A 21,967-nucleotide genomic window follows, 5' to 3' on the forward strand; every position below is an offset into this window, starting at 1 on the left:
ACCCACATGAGTTGCCACGTCTCTTTTTCATGGCCTGGCTCTAGTGCTGCCCCCGTAGCCAGCAGTTAGCCTGCAGCCAGCAAACCATGAGGACTGACTCACTGCTTGCTGCCTCTGGAGTGACCGGTGAGTGGAATGGTCTGCCACGGCACTGCCCCCCACAACCAGCAGCAAGCCTGCAGTCAGCAGGCCACGAGGACTGACTCGGTTTGACAATGGTGGCCCCACTGCACCTACACCAGCCACCCTGGATCATGTGCAAAGTTCTAGGTCAGGGGTGACCAAACTGTGGCTCGGGAGCCACATGTGGCTCTTTCACACATATTGTGAAACCACTCTGTTGACTGGCTTGAAGAAGGCATTTCTCTCTTTAAATCACTTCTCCAAGCCAGGCCAGCTGGTGGCTTGGAGAATGCATTTAAAGTTAAAGTCGCTTTCTTTCTACCTCTCTCTCCCTCCCCCCTCCTCATCTATTTGCCTGCCTGCCTTCCTCTGTCCCTCCCTTCCTTCCTTGGGGCTCTCAGATATCTGACATTCATGTCTTGTGGCTCTCAGACAGCTGATGTTTCTTCTATGTGGCTCTTACATTAAGCAAGTTTGGCCACCTCTGTTCTAGGCTTATCTAGAATTCCTCCCTGAAATGACTGGTGCTTGCGCAGGGGACTACCTTTTCCTTTATCAGTCAAAGAGTGGTAGACTGGACTCTATCCATTCATCACCATGTTATTTGGAAAGAAAGGAGAGCAGAAGAAACATCGGCTTGTTTAAATGACAGTTCCCCATGAGAGATCCAAGATATCTTGTTTCTGTCACCTTTGCTAACACTGGTGTGGGATTAGTACCCCAGTCCACAGATCTCTGCACACAGCAACGGGCTGTATGAAGCAACTGCACACAAGGACCTGTCCATGCTGTGGAACAGATGGTTGATCCAGCATTTGAAGGGGAGGGGGTAGAGAATGAGGAGGAGGAGGGCTGGATTTATACTCCACCTTTCACTTGGAATTTTAAAGCAGTTTACAATCTTTTCCCTTCCTCTCCCCACAACAGGCACCCTGTGAGGTGGCAAGGGCTGAGAGAGCTCTGAGAGAACTGCTCTTGGGAGGAACAGCTCTGAAAGAGTTATCAATCAATCAATCAATCAATCACCTTTTATTTATATCCCACCCTCCTCGCCGAAGCAGGCTCAGGGCGGCTAACAACAAGAATTCAATATACATTATACAATACAACATTTTAACTACAATTAATTAAAATCAATTAAAATTCTAAAAACAGTAAAATTAATATTTTTGTGCTATTACCTAGATGGCAAACTTTACTTAGCAGTTCTAATCAGCAAAGGCCATTTGAAACAAGATGGTCTTGCAGGCCCTGCGGAACTGTTCAAAGTCCTGCAGGGCCCGCATTTCTTCTGGAAGTTGATTCCATAATTGTGGAGCCTTAACAGAGAAAGCCCGAGTGCGGGTACTTTGGAGTTTTACCTCTTTTGGCCCAGGGATGGTCAGCAGGTTCTTCCCTGCTGACCTCAGTGCTCTCTGGGGTTCGTGTGGGGAGAGACGGTCCCTAAGGTAGGCAGGTCCTCGGCCATATAGGGCTTTAAAGGTAATGACCAGCACTTTGTAACGAATCCAGTAAATAACTGGCAGCCAGTGCAGTTCACGCAGCCCCGGCTGTATGTGCTCCCACTTTGGGAGCCCCAGCAGCAGTCTAGCAGCCGGTTATGACTGACCCAAGGTCATACCAGCAGGTGCTTGTGGAGGAGTGGGGAATCAAACCTGGTTCTCCCAGATTAGAATCTGCACACTTAACCACTACACCAAACTGGCTCTCTGAATCCAAAAAAAGTACAATTTTTTTTTCCAGGTGCACATCCCTAGTGGTTTCATTTTCAGATGAGAGGAAATAAATGGGAGGTAGTGAGATATAACTCAGGGGACAAATCCATTGGGAAGTTCTATTATAGAAGCCCCACTAAAATGAGATGAATAGGAGCTCTATTGCAGCCTTGCATACAATCCTTTCATTTCAGCAAGGCTTGCAGAAGAGAACTTCCTGAGGAATTTGTCTTCATGTTAATTGTCTTCGTGCATTCACAGGCAGGCAACGTGACAAAGCATTATTTCAATTTTTCTAATTCTAACAGCAACCTATGTTGGTCCCGCCCTAATTATTTGCTTCCCTCTTATGTCACCAACCTAGTTCAGCAACCGCTGAGCAGGCCGAGAACCAAGGCTGAGAGTTCCAAACGAGTAAGGTTGGCCAGAATTTTGTACTTGGAATTCCACTGGATGAGAGAAAAAGAAAACGAAAAAGAAAGTCTTTGGCTCACCCAGAAAGCACTCCCAGGACAAGGTTGAGAACAAAGAATGACCCGATGATGATGAGGGGTATGAAGTACAGCCAGTTCCAGGTGGCTCCTAAGGCATCGTTGGTCTGAAAGAAAGAAATTAAGCGCAGAGTTAGCATTGCATTCAGCCTTGCCGGTGTAATCTGGTCCCAATTTCTACAGGTTTTAGCCCTAAATGTCAGTGCTCAGGGCTTTTTATTGATAGAAAAAGCCCAGCAGGGACTCATTTGCATATTAGGCCACACCCCTTGACATCACCATTGTTTCACATAGGGCTTCTTTGTAGAAAAAGCCCAGCAGGGACTCATTTGCATATTAGGCCACACACCCCTGACGTCACCATTGTTTCACACAGAGCTTATTTGTAGAAAAAGCCCAGCAGGGATTCATTTGCATATTAGGCCACACCCCCTGACATCACCATTGTTTCACACAGGGCTTCTTTGTAGAAAAAGCCCAGCAGGGACTCATTTGCATATTAGGCCACACACCCCTGACATCACCATTGTTTCACACAGAGCTTATTTGTAGTAAAAGCCCAGCAGGGATTCATTTGCATATTAGGCCACACCCCCTGACATCACCATTGTTTCACACAGGGCTTCTTTGTAGAAAAAGCCCAGCAGGGACTCATTTGCATATTAGGCCACACACCCCGACACCAAGCCAGCCAGAACTGTGCTCCTGCTCAAAGAAAAGTCCTGCCAATGCTATTGCTGCTGTATATCCATCAGCACTGTCCTGTGTCAACTAATCCCATGTTTCCTTCCAGCAAATTGTTGCCTCCTGGGCCATCTGCACAGGGGATCTGAAGCTGAACAATATAGGGAAACCAGTCACATGCAAGAACCAAGGAGATAAGGTGAAGGAGGTTGCCATGCACAAGGATTAAGAATAGTGCTCCAAACTATTTTGTAATGCAAATTAAAAGCATGCACTGGCCAAAAATCTTGGTATGCCTCCTTCATTTCCCTCCCTCCTGAGCAACTCAGATATAAAATATACTAGTCTGCCCAGTCTTGGGTTTCACCCAAACAAGAACCTTCTTTGTTTCATCTAAAAAGTATTACTGTAAGAGAAGGAGTTGGGTTTATACCCCATCCTTCACTCACAGTCTCAGAGCAGCTTACAATCGCCTTCCTTTCCTCTCCCCACAACAGACACCCTGTGAGGCAGGTGGGGCTGAGAGAGCTCTGAGAGAACTGCTTGAGAGAACTGTGACTGACCCAGGGTCACCCAGCCGGCTACATGTGGAGGAGCGGGGATCCAAACCCACTCCTCCACTCTTAACCATTATATCAAACTGGCTCTAGGGAGGCATTTCAGTTGGTCCTCTAGGGTTTTTCTTTAATTGTTTACAGGTGCATCTGTGTGTACATTTGTGCATGCGCACCTGGAAGTCATGACGGCCTCTGGCGACTGACCCCTACTGGGGGCTTGGAGGATATTCAGGGAGGTGGCTGAATAAAGCCTGCCCCCTGTCCTCCCGAATGCTGGTATTCCAAGGAGGTCTTCTATCCGAGTACTTGCCAGAGTCAACCCTGCTTAGCTTCCGCGTTATGACAAGACTGGGCTTGCCTGGGCTATCCAGGTCAGGGCAACTTCTTGATTGAGGCAACACAGCAGTGTGCCCAAACACAGAGCAGGTGCCTTGCCTTCTAATTAGGCTGCGAAAGCAGCTGAAGTTTCACAAGCTGGGGAAATCTGTTGAGAATCTGGGGAGTCTGGCTGACCACGCATAGCTTGCTGCCAGTCCTGAAAGAGGAAAGGGGAACGAACAAAGACCACTGAGTTGTGGCTCTCCTCTGAAGGGTGAGAGATAAAGGCGAAGGGAGAGGAAGTGGGAAACCGAAGGGTGCGCTGCATACACTATAGGTTATTTTCATGAAGCCGCATTGATTAGTGAACGCCCCAGACTGGTTAGCATGCCCTAGAGAAAGAAACACAGACATTCCATGTTGACCTTTAATTTTCTACATTTAATCTTTAAATTAAACTGCCATTCAAAAAATTTGCTAATAGTCCTAATTAATCCTTTCAGTAGCAACTCTCTGGTTTCCCAGGAAACGCCCCAGTTTCTCAACCAGTCATTTTACTACTTCTAGAAATTATCAGAAATATAAAATTTTCAAAAAATTTGAAGCCATAGGCAAAAAAATGGCTTTCCCCCAGAGAAAAACAATAACCAAAAAGCGGTGGAAACATTGAACTTTATGCAATACTTATCACATCTAAATTTATTTTACAGATTTAATATAGAATGCAGTATTTATAACTTAGCACATAAAAGTATAATATTTGGCATATTTATGAGCATAAGTGCTTTCATTTTCTACAAGGAAAATGGCTAATATACCAGAGAGAAAGAGAGATGCAAATTGCTGCGTCTTTAATATCTTAACTTTTGCCATCTGAGAGGCAGCACAGAATGAAAATTTAAAATAGGAAAAAGAGTTTGGGCAGAAATAGTCTCCTACAGTCATAACAGGGCTAACAGCATATTTGGATATTGCATTCAACTTCATAAGACTAAAAACTTGAATTATTCAATTGAGTGTTATAATCATACATATTATATCATATTAAATGTGGAAAAATTAGTCATATTTAAACAGATGTATCTTTGCAATTATGCTACAATATGTCTGCAGTTAGTATACACATGAATTACCATTATCTAAGATTGTCTTACATAAAAATCTTCAGATTATACATTCTTAGTGAGTAAAATGTTGCCTTAAAAAACTCACTTGTTCCAAAGCAGAAAATATTTCACAGAAGTTCTTTCAGTGCTACCCAAAATGTCTTTTTTAAATATTTGAAAAGTTGGGGGAGGGGTTATTATTTTGCTGAATATTTGCATTGTTTCTCACATTTGTAGGCAGGCCAGTAATTTTTTCAAAGGAGGAGGAGGAAGAAGAGGAGATTGGATTTATACCCTGCTCTTCCCTTGGAGTCTCAGAGCAGTTTACAATCTCCTTCCCTTCCTCTCCCTACAACAGACACCCTGTGAGGTAGGTGGAACTGACAGAGCTCTGGGAGAATCGCTCTTGAGAGAACAGGTCTGAGAGAACTGTGACTGGCCCAAGGTCACCCAGCTAGCTGTATGTGGAAAAGCAGGGAATCAAAGAAGACTGGAGGTAAGGCGAATGTTGTCCCCATTTTCAAGAAGGGGAAAAAAGAGGATCCAGGTAACTACTGACCCGTCAGCTTGGCGTCTATACCTGGAAACCTTTTAGAAAAAAAACATCAAACAGTTGGTCCTGGAACATTTAGAAAGAATGGATGTGATTACTAAGAGCCAGCATGGTTTTCTCAAGAACAAGACATGTCAGACTAACCTGATCTCTTTTTTTTGAGAAAGTGACTACCTTGCTGGATCGGGGGAATGCTGTAGACATGGTTTATCTTGATTTCAGTAAGGCTTTTGATAAGGTTCCACATACTATCCTTGTTGACAAGTTGGTAAAATGTGGTTTGGATCCTGTTACCGTTAGGTGGATCTGTAACTGGTTGACAGATCGCACCCAAAGAGTGCTTGTGAATGGTTCCTCATCCTCTTGGAGAGGAGTGACAAGTGGAGTGCCTCAGGGATCTGTCCTGGGACCTGTTTTGTTCAACATCTTTATCAATAATTTGGATGAAGGAATAGAGGGAATGCTTATTAAATTTGCAGATGACACTATCGTAAATTGGGAGGGGTTGCAAACACAGAAGAAGACAGAAACAGGATACAGGATGACCTTGACAGGCTGGAAAACCGGGCTAAAATCAATAAAATGTATTTTAACAGGGATAAATGTAAAGTTCTGCATTTAGGTAGGAAAAATCCACTGCACGGTTATAGAATGAGGGAGACTTGTCTTAGCAGTAGTATGTGCAAAAAGGATCTAGGGGTCTTAGTGGATCATATGCTGAACATGAGTCAACAGTGTGATGCAGTGGCTAAAAAGGCAAATGGAATTTTGAGCTGTATCAACAGAAGTATAGTGTGCAGATCACGTGATGTGATGGTATCGCTTTACTCTGCATCTGGAGTATTGTGTTCAGTTTTGGGCGCCACATTTTAAGAAAGATATAGATAAGCTGGAACAGGTCCAGAGGAGGGCGACGAAGATGGTGAGGGGTCTGGAGACCAAGTCCTATGAGGAAAGGCTGAAGGAGCTGGGGATGTTTAGCCTGGAGAGGATGCGGCTGAGAGGTGATATGATCACCATCTTCAAGTACTTGAAGGGCTGTCATCTAGAGGATGATGTGGAATTGTTTTCTGTGGCCCCAGAAGGTAGGACCAGAACCAATGGGTTGAAATTAAATCAAAAGAGTTTCCAGCTCAACATTAGAAAGAACTTCCTGACTGTTAGAACGATTCCTCAGTGGAACAGGCTCTCCTTCCTTGGAGGTTTTTAAACAGAGGCTAGGTGGCCATCTGACAGCAATGAAGATCCTGTGAATTTAGGGGGAGGTATTTGTGAGTTTCCTGCATTGTGCAGGGGGTTGGACTAGGTGACCCTGGAGGTCTCTTCCAACTCTATGATTCTATGATTCCTCCAGATTAGAGTCTGCTGCTGTTAACCACTACACCAAACTGGCAGAATATACTTTCTTGGAAGATTTAGTTGCATCTCCAGCTAAATGAAAACTTGATTGCCCAGACAGTAGACTTTTGTGCTTGACATTCAGCCATTCCATAAGCGACACTGACAGTTTCTGGCTTTAGCTTTAGGTTTAAATCAGAAGGGCACAGGCCTTTCATATCAAATACAGTTAGGGTTGCCAAGTCCAACCCCAGAAATATCTGGGGACTTTGGGGGTGGAGCCAGGAAACTTTGGGGGTGGAGCCAGGAGACACTGGGGTGGAGCTAGGGGGGAGGGGGGAAACGGCGCCGGGGAGCGTGGCGAGCCGCCCAGCAGCTGCCGCCTCTTCTCCGCTCGCCGTGGCTGCTCCTCTGAGATGGGCTCAGCCTGAGCCCATCTTGAAGGAGCAGCCACGGCGAGCGAAGAAGAGGCAGCAGCGGTGCGGCGGCCTCACCCGCTCGGCCTCTGGGGTGGAAGCGGAGGGGGGGTGGAGGCGGGCCAGGGGCGTGGCAAGCCACAAGTCCAGGTCCTAGAAGGGCCCGGATTCATGGCTCGCCATGCTCCTGGCCTGCCTCGCCCTCCCCTGCGCTGCTGCCGCCTCTTGGCTGCTCCTCCGAGATGGGCCCAGGCTGGGCCCATCTCGGAGGAGCAACTGCGGTGGGCGGGGAGGGGGCGGCGCGGTGGCCTCGCCCGCTCCAGGATTGGGCGGCTCGCCGTTTCCCCTCTCTCCCCCCGCTTCCATTTTTTTGGGGAGCGGGGGAAGAGGGTGGAAATCCTGGGGTCCCCCGCCAGGGCGGGAAGGTTGGGAAGCCTAAATACAGTACAGATATATTGCAAAAGGGAAATACATTCAGATTCACATTTTACACTCCTCCCTTCAAAACAAGCATAAATCAACAGTAAGGCAAGCAGAAAAATCATTTGAGGAGCAGATAACCAAAAACATTGAGACAAACAAGAAGCATATCTTAACATATATCAGGAACAGGAAACCAGCTAGGGAAGCAGTTAGACTTATGGATGACAAAGCAAGATGGGCGAAATTAAATGAAATATTTGCCTCTGTTTTCACTGAGGAAAATGTGGGACAGATACCCATGCCAGAGCCAGTTGTCTGATAGGGTTGCCAGCTCTGGGTTGGGAAATTCCTGGAGGTTTGTTGGGTAGAGCCAAGGAAGGGTGGGGTTTGAAGAGGGAAGGGACTTTAACTAGGTATAGTGCCATAGAGTCCACCTTCCAAAGCAGCCATTTTCTCATTGCAAACGGATCTCTGTAACCTGGAGATACAATTGTAATACTGGGAGATCTCCAGGCCCCACCTGCAGGCTGTCAACCCTAGGAGCTGAGGCAAATTGAGGCAATTGTACATAAAGTTCTAAGACTGTTAGGCAAACTGAAAACTAATCAGTTGGCAAGCCTAGATTTCATACACCCAAGGTTTCTTGAAGAACTCAAATGCAAAAGTGATTGACTAGCAATCAATCCATTTAGTCTATTTCTGGTGGGTCGAGGAATAAATCAAGACAGGGGTTTTTTTGGTAGAAAAAGCTCAGCAGGAACTCATTTGCATAATAGGCCACATCCCCTGATGTCACCATTGTTTCACATAGGGCATTTTGTTGAAAAGCCCAGCAGGGACTCATTTGCATATTACACCACACCCCCTGATGCCAAGCCAGTCGGAACTGCGTTCCTGTTCAAAAAAAAAAAACCCTGCCCTAAACAATTGTCAGGTCATCTCCGACATTCATTGGTTTTTCAGACACCAACTTGCCAGAATATAGGTTCACTGGCTGAAGCAGCAGAACAACAGCCAAATGACAACCTGACCAACAAGCTTTTCTGAATAATTTACAGATACTCCGCCTCTATTTTTCCCTTTCATTGGCATCCTCTCCAGAGCCATCTTCCTTTCTGGGAGCTGCCAGGGCTCTGATTCAAGACAGGGCTACATACCTGCATATTAAAGAGACACAATAATCCGGGATTCTAAAAAACCTCTGCTCAACGATGCCAATGTGTATAACTGCTGAGGCCACAGATCCTTCTGCTATTAAGACACGGCCATTCAGACTGGTCTCCTAAATTGCCACAGCTGAATCCAACAAGTGGGGCAGGGCATGAAATCACAGCATGCAGGGCTTTTCTTTTCTTTTTTTAGCAGGAACTCCTTTGCATTTTACGGCACACACCCTGATGTAGCTAATCCTCCAAGAGTTTACAGTAGGCCCTGTACTAAGAGCCCTGTAAGCTCTTGGAAGATTGGTTATATCAAAGGGGTGTGGCTAATATGCAAAGGAGTTCCTACTACAAAAAAGAAAAGCCCTGGCAGCATGTAGGATGCGGCTGGCCTTTTGACCACATACAGGGCCGGCACTAGACTGTCTGGCACCCTAGGCAAGGCTTTCTGGCGCCCTCCCCCCTCCACATTGATAACGTTACTGAGCCACATGGTGGGAGCCCAATGTGGTGACCCCAGAAGACTGGCACCCTAGGCAATTGCCTAGTTTGCTTAGTGGCAGGGTCTGCCCTGACCACAGGCTGCCACATTTGATACCCCATCCTGGTCTGTGTTTCTGCAAACTCACACGCAGTGCAATGCTGTCGCCACTAACTGGACGCCGTGCGGCCCTCCCACAAAACTGCACTATCTCCTCTGAACTGGAGCCAAAAGGAGGGGAAGAACGGAACCCTGCTTGCTCGGAAGCGAGCGAGCCGTGGGACAAATGACTGACAGCTTAAAAGGCTTCTGACAAGATTGTCCCCTAGAATTTAATAGGGTTGGTTATTCATTGCCTCTTAATAAGGCCCTGCCCCCTCTCTGCCTCCATGGATGCTTCCCAGACCCCATTTATCCTTTTGGCCATGACGTTGGTCAGCACCGTGATGCAGCAGTATGTGACTGTCTGAGGGAGGCAACATCAATCTCCTTGGATTGAAAGATTCTGTTTCTGTGTGTGTGTGTGTGTGTGTGCGTGCGCACGCTTTCTTTAATGCTAATTAAGCCCTCATCTTTGTCTGACTCATTGGTACAGCATTTTTCAAAATGGTCCAGTGTAGGCGCTGAAGTCGAGCCTCTTCAAAGAAGCAATCTTCAAAGGCAACGTTAACTTTTGCAAAGGATCTAGAGCTAGGGTTGCCAGCCTCCAGGTAGGGCCTGGAGATATCCTGTTTTTGCAACTGATCTCCAGCCAGTGTTCCCTCTAAGGTGAGTTACAGCGTGAGCTAGTGCACAGCTTTTTAGCCTCTAGCTCACACTTTTTTTTGTCTTAGCTCAGGAAGGATGGCCCCAGAGCAAACTAATTTATGCAGTAGCCAAATCGCTCGCTCGCAACTTTAGTGCCAGTAGCTCACAAAGTAGAATTTTTGCTCACAAAACCCCGCAGATTAGCGGGAACTCTCCAGCTGGCAGAAATCAACTCCCCTGGAGAAAATGTCTGCTTTGAAGGGTGGACTCCATGGCATTGTACCATGCTGGGGTCCCTCTCCTCCCATACCCCGCCCTCTCCCGGATCCAGCCCCCAAAGTCTCTAGGTATTTTCCAGCACAAACCTGGCAACCCTAGAGAGCCCTGCAAGCAGGGGTGGAATTCCAGCAGCAGCTCCTTTGCATATCAGGCCACGCCCCCTGTTGTAACCAATCCTCCAAGAGCTTACAAAAAAGAGATTTGCAAGCTGCTGCAGGATTGACTACATCAGGGGCATGTGGCCTAATATGCAAAGAATCCTAGAATCCCACCCCTGCCGGCAAGCATCTATCAGATCCAAAGCTGCTACAGAAATCCAGAGACTTCTGACACCATGAGTTTTCAAGCTTCCGAAGGGAGCAGTCTTGAGCTGAACTAACACCACCACAGCTTTCTGAGGAGGCTAAAACACTGCTGTGAGATCCTTGGAGGGAGGCTGAGAATACAAATACAAATCAGTATCCCCATCAGCCAAACTTTATAAGCTTGCCAGGTCACTTCTTCCGAAGTCCTCTCTCACTTCTGTTATCTCTGGCGTTCCCCCCATCCCCCAATGTCTGACAGTGACACAAAAATGTGGGGTGGGGGCGGGGACCATGACAGGTGGCGAAAACAGCTTGGGGGCGGTGGCACACCTGCAGGGGGAAAAGCACTCTCAATTACCAACGTTTTGAGGCTCCGCAGCAGCAGAAGTGTTTTCTCCCGTGATGAACCTGCCCAACTGGGGGTGGTGCCACCTCCTTCATAAGCAAATAGTCACACATAGCAATTATCACATTATTTCTCAGAAGGGAGTGCAGGAGGGAAGAGGAGAGAGTGGGGAGGGGGGGGGGAAAGAAGAAAGCTGGAGTGTAAAACCTGTTTCCGCATGTGCTCCCCTGGGACAAGGAGCTCTGGCATTCCAACACAAGGCAGCTCATCCTCAAAGAGGAGTGAAGCTGGAAGACTTCTCGAGGGGAAAGCAGCGTCAGGATCAGCGACAAGCTGCAGCTTGCTGTACAGAAAACTAGGCCTTGAATTCAGCAGGAGCTCACGGGGAGCACAGCTCCTGAACCTTTCTGATGCCCCCCTCCTCTTCCCCACCTACCTTGTCCATTGAACAGTAGGTGCAGCTGCATAACAATCCCTGGATTAGGAGAGCAGCCAGCCAGCCACCAGAAGCCTTGCCTCATACCCAGTAGCCCTCATTAACCCCTGGAGTGCCACCCTTTCTCCACTTCTTATGTGATTTTGGGTGGCAGGTGGCATGCTGGCCTTTTGACTGTGGAGGGACGGTCAAGGAGAGCCCCAGGTGAGTGAGGCCTGCTTGGGCTGGCTGGATCTCTAGAACTCATCCTCCCACTGCCATCAGGCTTGGCAATCCCCAGGTCCCAGCAGGGGTACTTTCTCAGGCTCCTTCCCACTCCCAGTCAGCTGGCTGGTGAGGGGAAGCCCCGCCCCCACAGCCACCACCTGCCTTTCCACCTCTGGAGGCTTCAGACTCCACTAGGAAAGGCTTCCTCTTGGGATGGTGTGTCTGTGTCTTTAAGGACGAATGGGGTCAGGGCAAGCAGGCAGAAGAACATGGCTGCTCCCAGTGGCTGTGAAAGCAGCCCAGGCCCTCGGTTGGTTGCACAATCTTTTCAGAGGTTGTTTGCATAAGAAAGGTAAACTTGAACCTTTGGTTGCTCTGTGTTGCTTTGAAGAAGTTGGAAGTTCAGCAACTCGTTAGTAGAGATGCCAATCCCCCACTTCAGAGTCATCAGAAACGGCGGGTGGCGAGGGGAATGTTGAGAAATGTCTGCTGGGCACTTCATTATTCCCTGTGGAAACTGATTCTCATAGGGTTCTCATAATGGAGAATTTATTTGGGGGTATCTGGGGCTCTGGAGGGGCTGTCTTTTGAGGTAGATGTTGAGGTAGATGCACTAAATTTTCAGCATAGCATCTGGTGACTCTCCTCAAAACACTCTCCAAGTTTCAAAAAGAATGGACCAGGGGGTCCAATTCTATGAGCCCTGAAGGCACCCCTATCCTTCATTATTTCTAATGTAGGGAAGGCATTTAAAAGGTGTGTGGTTCCTTTAAATGTGATGGCCAGAACTCCCTTTGGAGTTCATTTGTAGCTTGTCACAACCTTGCTTACGGCTCCATCCCCAATGTCTCCTGGCTCCACCCCCAAAGTCCTCAAATATTTTATGAATTGGACTTGGCAACCCTAACTGCTATCAGGAGTTAAACCTTCCTTCCCCAGAAGTCCTGCAAACAAAATGATTGAAGGTCTGTGCAGAATCTTTTCATTTTACCGCTAATAGTACAATCCTATTCACGTTTAATCAAAAGGAAGTCTTACTATATTCCTTTCGATTCACCCTCAAGCAAATGTGTACAAGATTGCAGCCTGAAGGAGGGAAGGTTTTCTTTTCACAAGAAAAATTTAGGGCAGAGGGAAGCGCTAAAGGTGTTGTCTTCCATCACCCTTCCCCATTTCTCTGAGGCAGGAAAAAGATGAAGGGCAATATCAGTTTTCTGCCTCACACTAAGAGAGAATTTGCTACTGCAGCAAAAATTATATTATGCGCCACATGCCTAAATCCTCTTCTGGCTTTCCCATCTTCGTTACACAAAATGGCTGCTTTCGGGGCCTGAAGGGGAAGGGCTAAATATACTGATTCAGGGTTGCCAATGAGATTGGACTTAGCAAATCCATGAAGATATCACGGTGGTGCCTGGGGAGGTGGAGGTTGGGGAGGGGAGAGGACTATGTGTGGATGTTCTGCCATCTAGTTTACCACAGGGGCCCCAACCTTTTTGAAATCTTTGGAAATCTGACACCAGGTAGCAGGCACAACACCACAAATGGTGGTTGCAGGAGGCGGAGCCAGCTGCAAAATGTCAGGGAGGAATGTTGTGCAGAACTCTGAGTGGAGCTCTTCAGCATTTCAGGCAGGAGGCCTGCTTAACAATGATGAAGGTATCATTTAGAATATTTTCTTACAGACATATACATATAGAGCTAACTCAGAAACGCTCATCTGGGAGCTGTCTCCTAGATCTCCAGGGGGCAAACAGAAGCTCTTTTGGTTCTAACTCACAGGCGGGGGGTTTTGTAGAAGAAGCCCAGCAGGAACTCATTTGCATATTAGGCCACACCCCCTGACATCACCATTGTTTCACACAGGGCTTTTTTAGAAAAGGCCCAGCAGGAATTCATTTGCATATTAGCCCCCCCCAACATCACCATTATTTCTCACACGAGCTTTTTTTGTAGAAAGTGCCCAGCAGGAACTCATTTGCATATCAGGCTACACCTCTGACACCAAGCCAGCTGTAACTCCATTCATGCTCAAAAAAGCCCTGCTATAAACACTACGTGGGCACCAAGAAAGGTATGTGTGGGCTCCGTGGCATCCACAGGAACCACAGTGAGGACTCCTGGATATGAAAAAAAGCTGCCATTTCTTTCAGGAGAACCAATTTATGCAGTCTGGAAAGAAGCTGTGATTCCAGGGAGACCTCCAGCATGTTAGCAAGCTCAGTCCTGAGTAAAATGGGCATGGGTGAGTAACAACAAAGAGCAAAGAAACATGCACTGCTAAGATAAGGCAAGAGTGACTTAGAACCGGCAGTTCTCAGCTAGTAGTATGCTACCAGTGAGATATCAGGGTTTTCATGACAAATACTAAGAATTTGTTCTCCCTCAGTATCCATGTCCACATCCAAGTGTGGCATGCTGTTGCTACTGCTGCTGCTGCTGCTGCTACCATTTGTATGGCATTGTGTGTAGTATAGCCAGGAGATCCTAAGAACATTTGACAGCCCAGAAATACTAGCTCTTTTAGTGTGACACACCACTATGTGAGCAAGCTAGACTTGTTTTTTTTTAAAGACAAGAGACGTTTCAGAGGTAGTTTGCCATTGCTGCCTCTGTGTCATGATCCTGGACTTCCTTGGTGGTCTCCCATCCAGATACTACTAATAATTATCCTATGTCAGTGCATGTAGAATAGCCAGGAGATCCTAAGATTGTCCAGCAGCCAGAAGTTCTAGCTCTTTTAGTGTTAGCACCACTTGGTGGTGAGCTAGACTTGTTTTCTTTAAGATAAGAGACATTTCAGAGGTGGTTTTGCCATTGTCTGCCTCTGTGGCATGCCCCTAGTGTTCCTTGGAGGTCGCCCTTCTACATACTAGCCAGGGTTGACCCTACTTCCAAGAACGGACGAGATCAGACTAGCATGCTGTTTCCTGCTAATCCTAAATGTCATGGATTATCCATCTGTGAACAATCTGGCATGCTAGTAGTAACCCAGGTCCCAGCGGGTTACACTTGGAGCCTCCATGTTTCCCCTAATCCACCATTCTTCCCATCCACTAAACAAGTGTCTTCGATGGACCACTTCCTTCTGACCCTATCTGCCAGGGATAATTCACTGTGTTAGTACAATTTTTATGTCCTTAACGGTTACCATAAATGGTCAATATAATAATGGAATGCCTGTAAACACAGAACTGTCCTCAGAAAGCTAAGCTATTTGTTTCTATCATGGTGCCCCCCAAGTGCTTTGATAGACTGATGAGTGGAACATAGTGTCCTGGCCCCACTGGTGACCTCCTGATGGCACCTGGGGGGTTTTAGCCAATGTGCGACAGAGTGTTGGACTGGATGGGCCATTGGCCTGATCTGACATGGCTTCTCTTCAATGCTATATTCCAAATAACTTCAATGCTAAATTCCAAATTAACTTTTCCCATTTTGTTAGGTATCTACTTTAGATTATCACCTAATTTAAACAAGCTTCTCATTATTACTATAATATGAGCCATGCGTCAGCTCAAATCAGTGGCCCAAGGAGCCAAAATTGCAATTCTATTTCATACTGGGTGCCAAGTGAGCCTCTCTTTCCAGTCGGACTAAGTAGTTTCATGGTCCTAGAACCAACAGAAGAAACATTTGAAATCAGAGCTACTTGCAAAATTCTCCCCCATCCAAATTTCTCTTTGGACAGCTGGACCCTCAGGATTCCTTTTTGCCTGACGATTTCACTGGGGCAGGAAGCGGGGGGGGGGGGGGGGGTAAAAGCGCACGCTTAAAAACTGCATCAAACATTTCAAAATCCACTTTCAAAAATCCATTTTAGGAGTTCTGCAACTTAAAACCTAAGAAGGCAGACAGAGCCAGAAACAGTGCTTTTGTTGTTCAGTTGCAGTCAAGTCCAACTCTTTGCGACCCCATGGACAAAGTCATGCCAGATCCTCCTGTCTTCCACCATCCTCTGAAGTCTGCTCAAATTCGTGTTAGTTACATCAGTAACGCTGTCCAACCATCTCATCTTTTGCCGTCCCCTTCTTCTTTTGCCTTCTGTCTTTCCCAGCATCAGGATCTTCTCCAGGGAGTGCTCCCTTCTCAATTGGTTGCCAAAGTATTTGAGCTTCAGCTTCAGCACCTGACCTTCCAGGGAACAGTCAGGGTTGATTTCCCTTTGGATTGACTGATTTGATCTTCTTGCAGTCCAAGGGACTCTCAAGATTCTTCTCCAGCACCGCAGCTTGAAAGCATCTATTCTTCTGCTCTTGGCTGCAGAGCAAATCTCTGGAACGAGATGGTCATTTGGTCTGATCCATCAGGGCTCTTTTTGCATTCTCTTCATTCCTGCTGGGACGAATGCCCTACAAGAAGCAACACTTTAATCTGGCCGGAGTTGCTCTCCAAGTGCTCAGGGAACAACACTGCCTGGGCCAAAAAGCGCCATGGGTTTATTATATATTACATGCAATCTGGCAGGTACTCCTGCTGTCATCAAGAAAGCAGAGGTTTTTCTCCTCAGCAAATTCTGCAACAGCACAGAGGACTCAAGGGCAACCTCTCATCTCCCTGTCAGGTCCCTCCGCTCGGAGGAAAGGACTTTATTTTCCCTGGCAGGCAGATGTCATGGGCAAGGAAGCTCTAACACCTGAGCTTCTCGGCTGGAGAGAACCCAGCGCCGCCAGGCTGTTCTAAGGTGTTTTGTGGTGTTTGTTGTCCTCATGAATGCAGATGGCGATTCTGGCACAGTTCTAATCAGCTCTCTTTTGAAAAGCTTGCCAGAAGTCGACAGGTTCGTCTCTGCCCTGAGCACAGCTCTATTCAGGCTAAAAAAAAAAAACACCACCCGCATCTGGCTACACTCAGGTGTGCTGCAAGGCAGGTTGCCCCGAGAAGGAATAAACCAGTTCGCTGAAGCTTCATGGCCAAGTGGGGATCTGAACCCCGATCTTCCAAGTCCACATTTTAACTGCTATACACAACACTACCTCTCACATGGAACTTAATAAATTATCCTGGACTAGATTGTCGGCGGCTAAATCTTGTTGCTTGGGGATCAGAAAACATAAATTCATTGTAACTGAAAATATAATGTGACCGATTTCCCACTCACCTTAAGCCGCTCTGACGCTCCTCTTCTCAGTGGGGCTTCTGTCCGATTTCACATTATCTGCCCCAGGGCTGCAACTAGCATTGGCTTTTTCGCACAGCAGACAGAAACTGGTTTTTAGAGGTTTCTGTTTGCTGTGTGAAAAAGCTGACGCTAGTCACAGCCCTGGGACAGATAGTGTGAAATTTGACGGAAGCCCCGCTGAGAAGAGGAGCGTTAGAGTGTTGTAAGGCGAGTGGGAAATCGGTCTGTAACTTGTTTTTATTTACACTGGATTTTATTCTTTTTATACTTCTGAGTAAGCACAAGTTCATCGGCTATTGAGAGCCGGTTTGGTGTAGTGGTTAAGCGTGCGGACTCTTATCTGGGAGAACCGGGTTTGATTCCCCACTCCTCCACTTGCAGCTGCTAGAATGGCCTTGGGTCAGCCATAGCTCTGGCAGAGGTTGTCCTTGAAAGGGCAGCTGCTGTGAGAGCCCTCTCCAGCCCCACCCACCTCACAGGGTGTCTGTTGTGGGGGAGGAAGGTAAAGGAGATTGTGAGCCGCTCTGAGACTCTTCGGAGTGGAGGGCAGGATATAAATCCAATATCATCATCATCATCTTCTTCTTCTTCTTCTTCTTCTTCTTCTTCTTCTTCTTCTTCTTCTTCTTCTTCTTCTTCTTCTTCTTCTTCTTCTTCTTCTTCTTCTTCTTCTTCTTCTTCTTCTTCTGTTGTAAACTGACAACTGCTGGCTTTTGCCATAATCAAATGATTGATTGATTGATAAACTGTCCTATATTACCTTCTCTCCTTGGAGGTTTTTAAACAGAGGCTAGATGGCCATCTGACAGCAATGAAGATCCTGTGAATTTAGGGGGAGGTTTTTGTGAGCTTCCTGCATTGTGCTAGGGTTGGACTAGATGACCCTGGAGGTCCCTTCCAACTCTATGATTCTATGATTCTCTCAATGGAGATCCAAGCTGGACTGAAGAATGAACTAGATGACACTATCAGGGGGGGGGGGAATCCATAATTCCCAGAGCTGACAGGAGCCATGTTGGGGGCTCTGGGGTTGCCAACCTCCAGGTGACACCTGCAGATCACCCGCTGTTACAACTTATCTCCAGACAACCAAGTTCATCAGCTATTGTATTTCTCCCCTGGAGAAAAATGTCCACTTTGAAGGGTGGGCTCTAGGCATTATATCCCTGCTGAGGTCCCTCTCCCCCAAAACCCTGCCCTCCCAAGGCTCCACCCCAAAATCTCCAGGTATTTCCCAACATGGAGTTAGCAGCCTTATGGGATTCAGATGTGGTTTAATGTGTCCGTCCACCCCTGCATGATTTCCTCAGCCAACTCCCCCACCCATATATATGCTATTAGCCCTGGAGAAGGAAAACAGACAGGGGAAAGTGCCTGTTTTTATTCTCTAGTGTTTGGAGGGGGGAGCACAATAGTGAAACCAGACAGGGGTGGAAAGGTTAAATATCTTCTCTGAGGCTGCGACTGGCCTTTAGAATAACTGACAGATCACAGAACTCTGAGCATCTCATACACTGAGCCAAAGAGTGTCATATGAATCTGCCCCTCAGTCTGTGCATGACTAAAACTGCATTGGAGATCTTTCCCACATTATGATTTAATTGCTCTGTCATGTTCCCACAAGTCACTCCTTGGCCAAAAAACACAGCGTGAGAATGAGGAGCTTAAGTAATTCAAAGGTATGCTTTTGCTTTTTCAACCGGGTTATCTAAGAAGAAGAAGAAGATATTGGATTTATATCCCGCCCTCCACTCCGAAGAGTCTCAGAGCGGCTCACAATCTCCTTTACCTTCCTCCCCCACAACAAACACCCTGTGAGGTGGGTGGGGCTGGAGAGGGCTCTCACAGCAGCTGCCCTTTCAAGGACAACCTCTGCCAGAGCTATGGCTGACCCAAGGCCATGCTAGCAGGTGCAAGTGGAGGAGTGGGGAATCAAACCCGGTTCTCCCAGATAAGAGTCCGCACACTTAACCACTACACCAAACTGGCTCTCCGATGCATCTCTTCCGTGTTACAGTCTCAGGCTTGGGAACGACTGGCAGGAGCACGGGTGTCTCATAAGGTCAACTTGCAAAGCATGGGAGGTCTGTAGGGAAGGAGAAGGGAAGGGGTGTCAAACATGCAGTCTGGGGGCCGAATCAGGCCCTCAGAGGGCTCTTATCAGGCCCTCGAGCAACTTGCTGTCATCTGATTCCTTCTCCCTATGTCTTTCTTCCTTCTGCATAACAGCTTGCTTTGCAAGGCTTGCTCAATTGCACAACAGAGCTACTGAACCAAGCCTCTTTTCCTTCTATTGGCTGAGGCTCCCCCCCCCCCCAGTCCTCTGGGGAAGGAAGGAAAGAGCCAGAGCTTCCTTTGACCAGTTTCCTGGATCCCATGGGAGAAATACAAAGAAAGCACCTTTAAGACCAACAAGTGCTAAAGTTTTAAGCATGTTTTAAGTTTTTTTAAAATATATTTAATTGTGCTTGTGTCCTTTATAAAGTTTATATCTCTGCTACCTAATCTTAAATAGGTACATACATGGCCAGGCCCAACATGGCTTGGTCCAACCCGACATGACCCGTCCCAACAAGGTCTCATTTATGTCAGATCCGGCCCTCATAACAAATGAGTTCGACACTCCTGGTCTTCACATTTGTCAAAATAGCCTCAGGCCAGCAAACAAGAAGAATCAGCACCCTGGAGAAAATTCAATGTCCAGTGGACTCTGTCAGGCCCAGGAATCCAAGATCCCTAACAGGGTAGCCAGGTCCAACTCAGGAAATATCTGGGGACTTTGAGGGTGGAGCCAGGTACAAGGGTGTGACAAGCATGATTGAACTCCAAAGAGAGTTCTGGCCATCACATTTTAAGGGACCGTGCTCCTTTTAAATGCCTTCCCTTCTTTGGAAATAATGGAGGATAGGGGCACCTTCTTTTGGGGCTCATAGAATTGGATCCTCTGGTCCAATCTTTTTTAAACTTGGGGGGGATGTTTGAGGAGAGGCATCAGAGACTATGCTGAAAATTTGGTACCTCTACCTCAAAAAACAGCCCCCCCTGAGCCCTAATACCCACAGATTGATTCTTCATTATACCTAAGGCAAGGGTCGCAAACTCTTTTGTTATGAGGGCCAGATCTGACATAAATGAGATCTGACATAAATGAGACTATAATGGAGTGCCCAACAGACATTCAGCCTCAGCCTCCCCCCCACTTTCTGATAATCCTGAAGTGGCGGGGAGGTCCTCCAAACCAGGGGATCTCTTGTCCCCAACTGGGAATTAAACCAAATAAACAAGGAAACCACGGACCAGACTGGGGATTGGCAACCCTAATTTCCCTAACCAAACTGGAAATATTTTCTGAGAAACAGTTTTTCTTTCTCAGTAACCACGTTTTGATTTTTGTCATCATTGTGCTGTAGGACCCCTGCAGAACTCGGGCTCGCAACTCTGAGCTGCAAACCACACAATATGGAGCTGCAAATCAACACCACCCTTCCAAATTATCCTGGAAAATATCCTCTGTGAATTTTGATTGAAAACACTTCTCAGCTATTTTTTCCCCCTGGATATGTGAATATTTGACAAATATTTAGCGTTCAGCATCAGCGTTTGTCACCCACAAAATTCACAGTCGCCACCAACATCTGATAGTATCTGGGAGCTGGCCATCAGTATCTGACATGTAATAGCTAGTATTTGACAGCCGATATACTGTAGTGTGGCATTTGATAGTACGTGACATCCACGCAGTGTCTGACAGGATCTCTCCGCTAATATGTGGTCGGTTGCGAACAGTATTCTACAGTTTTTAAGAGGGAACTTAGACTGGCGGTCCTCAACCACTCCAGGACCTGAAGAGCTGCAAACACATGACAGTAGGTTACCAGATGCAATTCAAGAAATATCTGGGGACTTTGGGGGTGGAGCCAGGAAACATTGGGCTGGAGCCAAGATCAAGGGTGTGACAAGCATAACTGAGCTCCAAAGGGAGTTCTGGTCATCACATTAAGAGACTGCACACCTGTTAAATGCCTTCCCTTCATTGGAAATAATGGATAGGGGCACATAAGAACATAAGAGAAGCCATGTTGGATCAGGCCAATGGCCCATCCAGTCCAACACTCTGTGTCACACAGTGGCCAAAAATTTTATATATACACACACACTGTGGCTAATAGCCACTGATGGACCTCTGCTCCATATTTTTATCTAAACCCCTCTTGAAGGTGGCTATGCTTGTAGCCACCGCCACCACCTCCTGTGGCAGTGAATTCCACATGTTAATCACCCTTTGGGTGAAGAAGTACTTCCTTTTATCCGTTTTAACCTGTCTGCTCAGCAATTTCATCGAATGCCCACGAGTTCTTGTATTGTGAGAAAGGGAGAAAAGTACTTCTTTCTCTACTTTCTCCATCCCATGCATTATCTTGTAAACCTCTATCATGTCACCCCGCAGTCGACATTTCTCCAAGCTAAAGAGTCCCAAGCGTTTCAACCTTTCTTCATAGGGAAAGTGTTCCAGCCCTTTAATCATTCTAGTTGCCCTTTTCTGGACTTTCTCCAATGCTATAATATCCTTTTTGAGGTGCGGCGACCAGAACTGCAAACAGTACTCCAAATGAGACCGCACCATCGATTTATACAGGGGCATTATGATACTGGCTGATTTGTTTTCAATTCCCTTCCTAATAATTCCCAGCATGGCGTTGGCCTTTTTTATTGCAAACGCACACTGTCTTGACATTTTCACCACCCCAAGATCTCTCTCTTGGTCAGTCTCTGCCAGTTCACACCCCATCAACTTGTATTTTTAGCTGGGATTCTTGGCCCCAATGTGCATTACTTTGCACTTGGCCACATTGAACCGCATCTGCCACGTTGATGCCCACTCACCCAGCCTCAACAGATCCCTTTGGAGTTCCTCACAATCCTCTCTGGTGCTCACCACCCTGAACAATTTAGTGTCATCCGCAAACTTGGCCACTTCACTGCTCACTCCCAACTCTAAATCATTTCTGAACAAGTTAAAGAGCATGGGACTCAGTACCGAGCCCTGCGGCACCCCACTGCTTACCGTCCTCCACTGCGAAGACTGCCCATTTATACTCACTCTCTGCTTCCTATTACTCAGCCAGTTTTTGATCCACAAGAGGACCTGTCCTTTTACTC

The 21,967-nt window shown here is 46.9% G+C and overlaps 1 protein-coding gene across 1 annotated transcript in view; it reads right to left on the reverse strand.

The window, feature by feature from the left end:
• CACNA1E (calcium voltage-gated channel subunit alpha1 E) overlaps positions 1-21,967 on the reverse strand; it is a 605,524-nt gene that overhangs the window by 239,806 nt on the left and 343,751 nt on the right. The window contains exon 9 of the mRNA XM_060232603.1: positions 2,333-2,436. Within this exon, the coding sequence (XP_060088586.1) occupies positions 2,333-2,436 (104 nt within the window). The remainder of the gene's footprint in view (positions 1-2,332; positions 2,437-21,967) is intronic.

This window comes from Heteronotia binoei, chromosome 2, assembly GCF_032191835.1.
Source record: "Heteronotia binoei isolate CCM8104 ecotype False Entrance Well chromosome 2, APGP_CSIRO_Hbin_v1, whole genome shotgun sequence".
Lineage (NCBI taxonomy): Eukaryota > Metazoa > Chordata > Lepidosauria > Squamata > Gekkonidae > Heteronotia > Heteronotia binoei.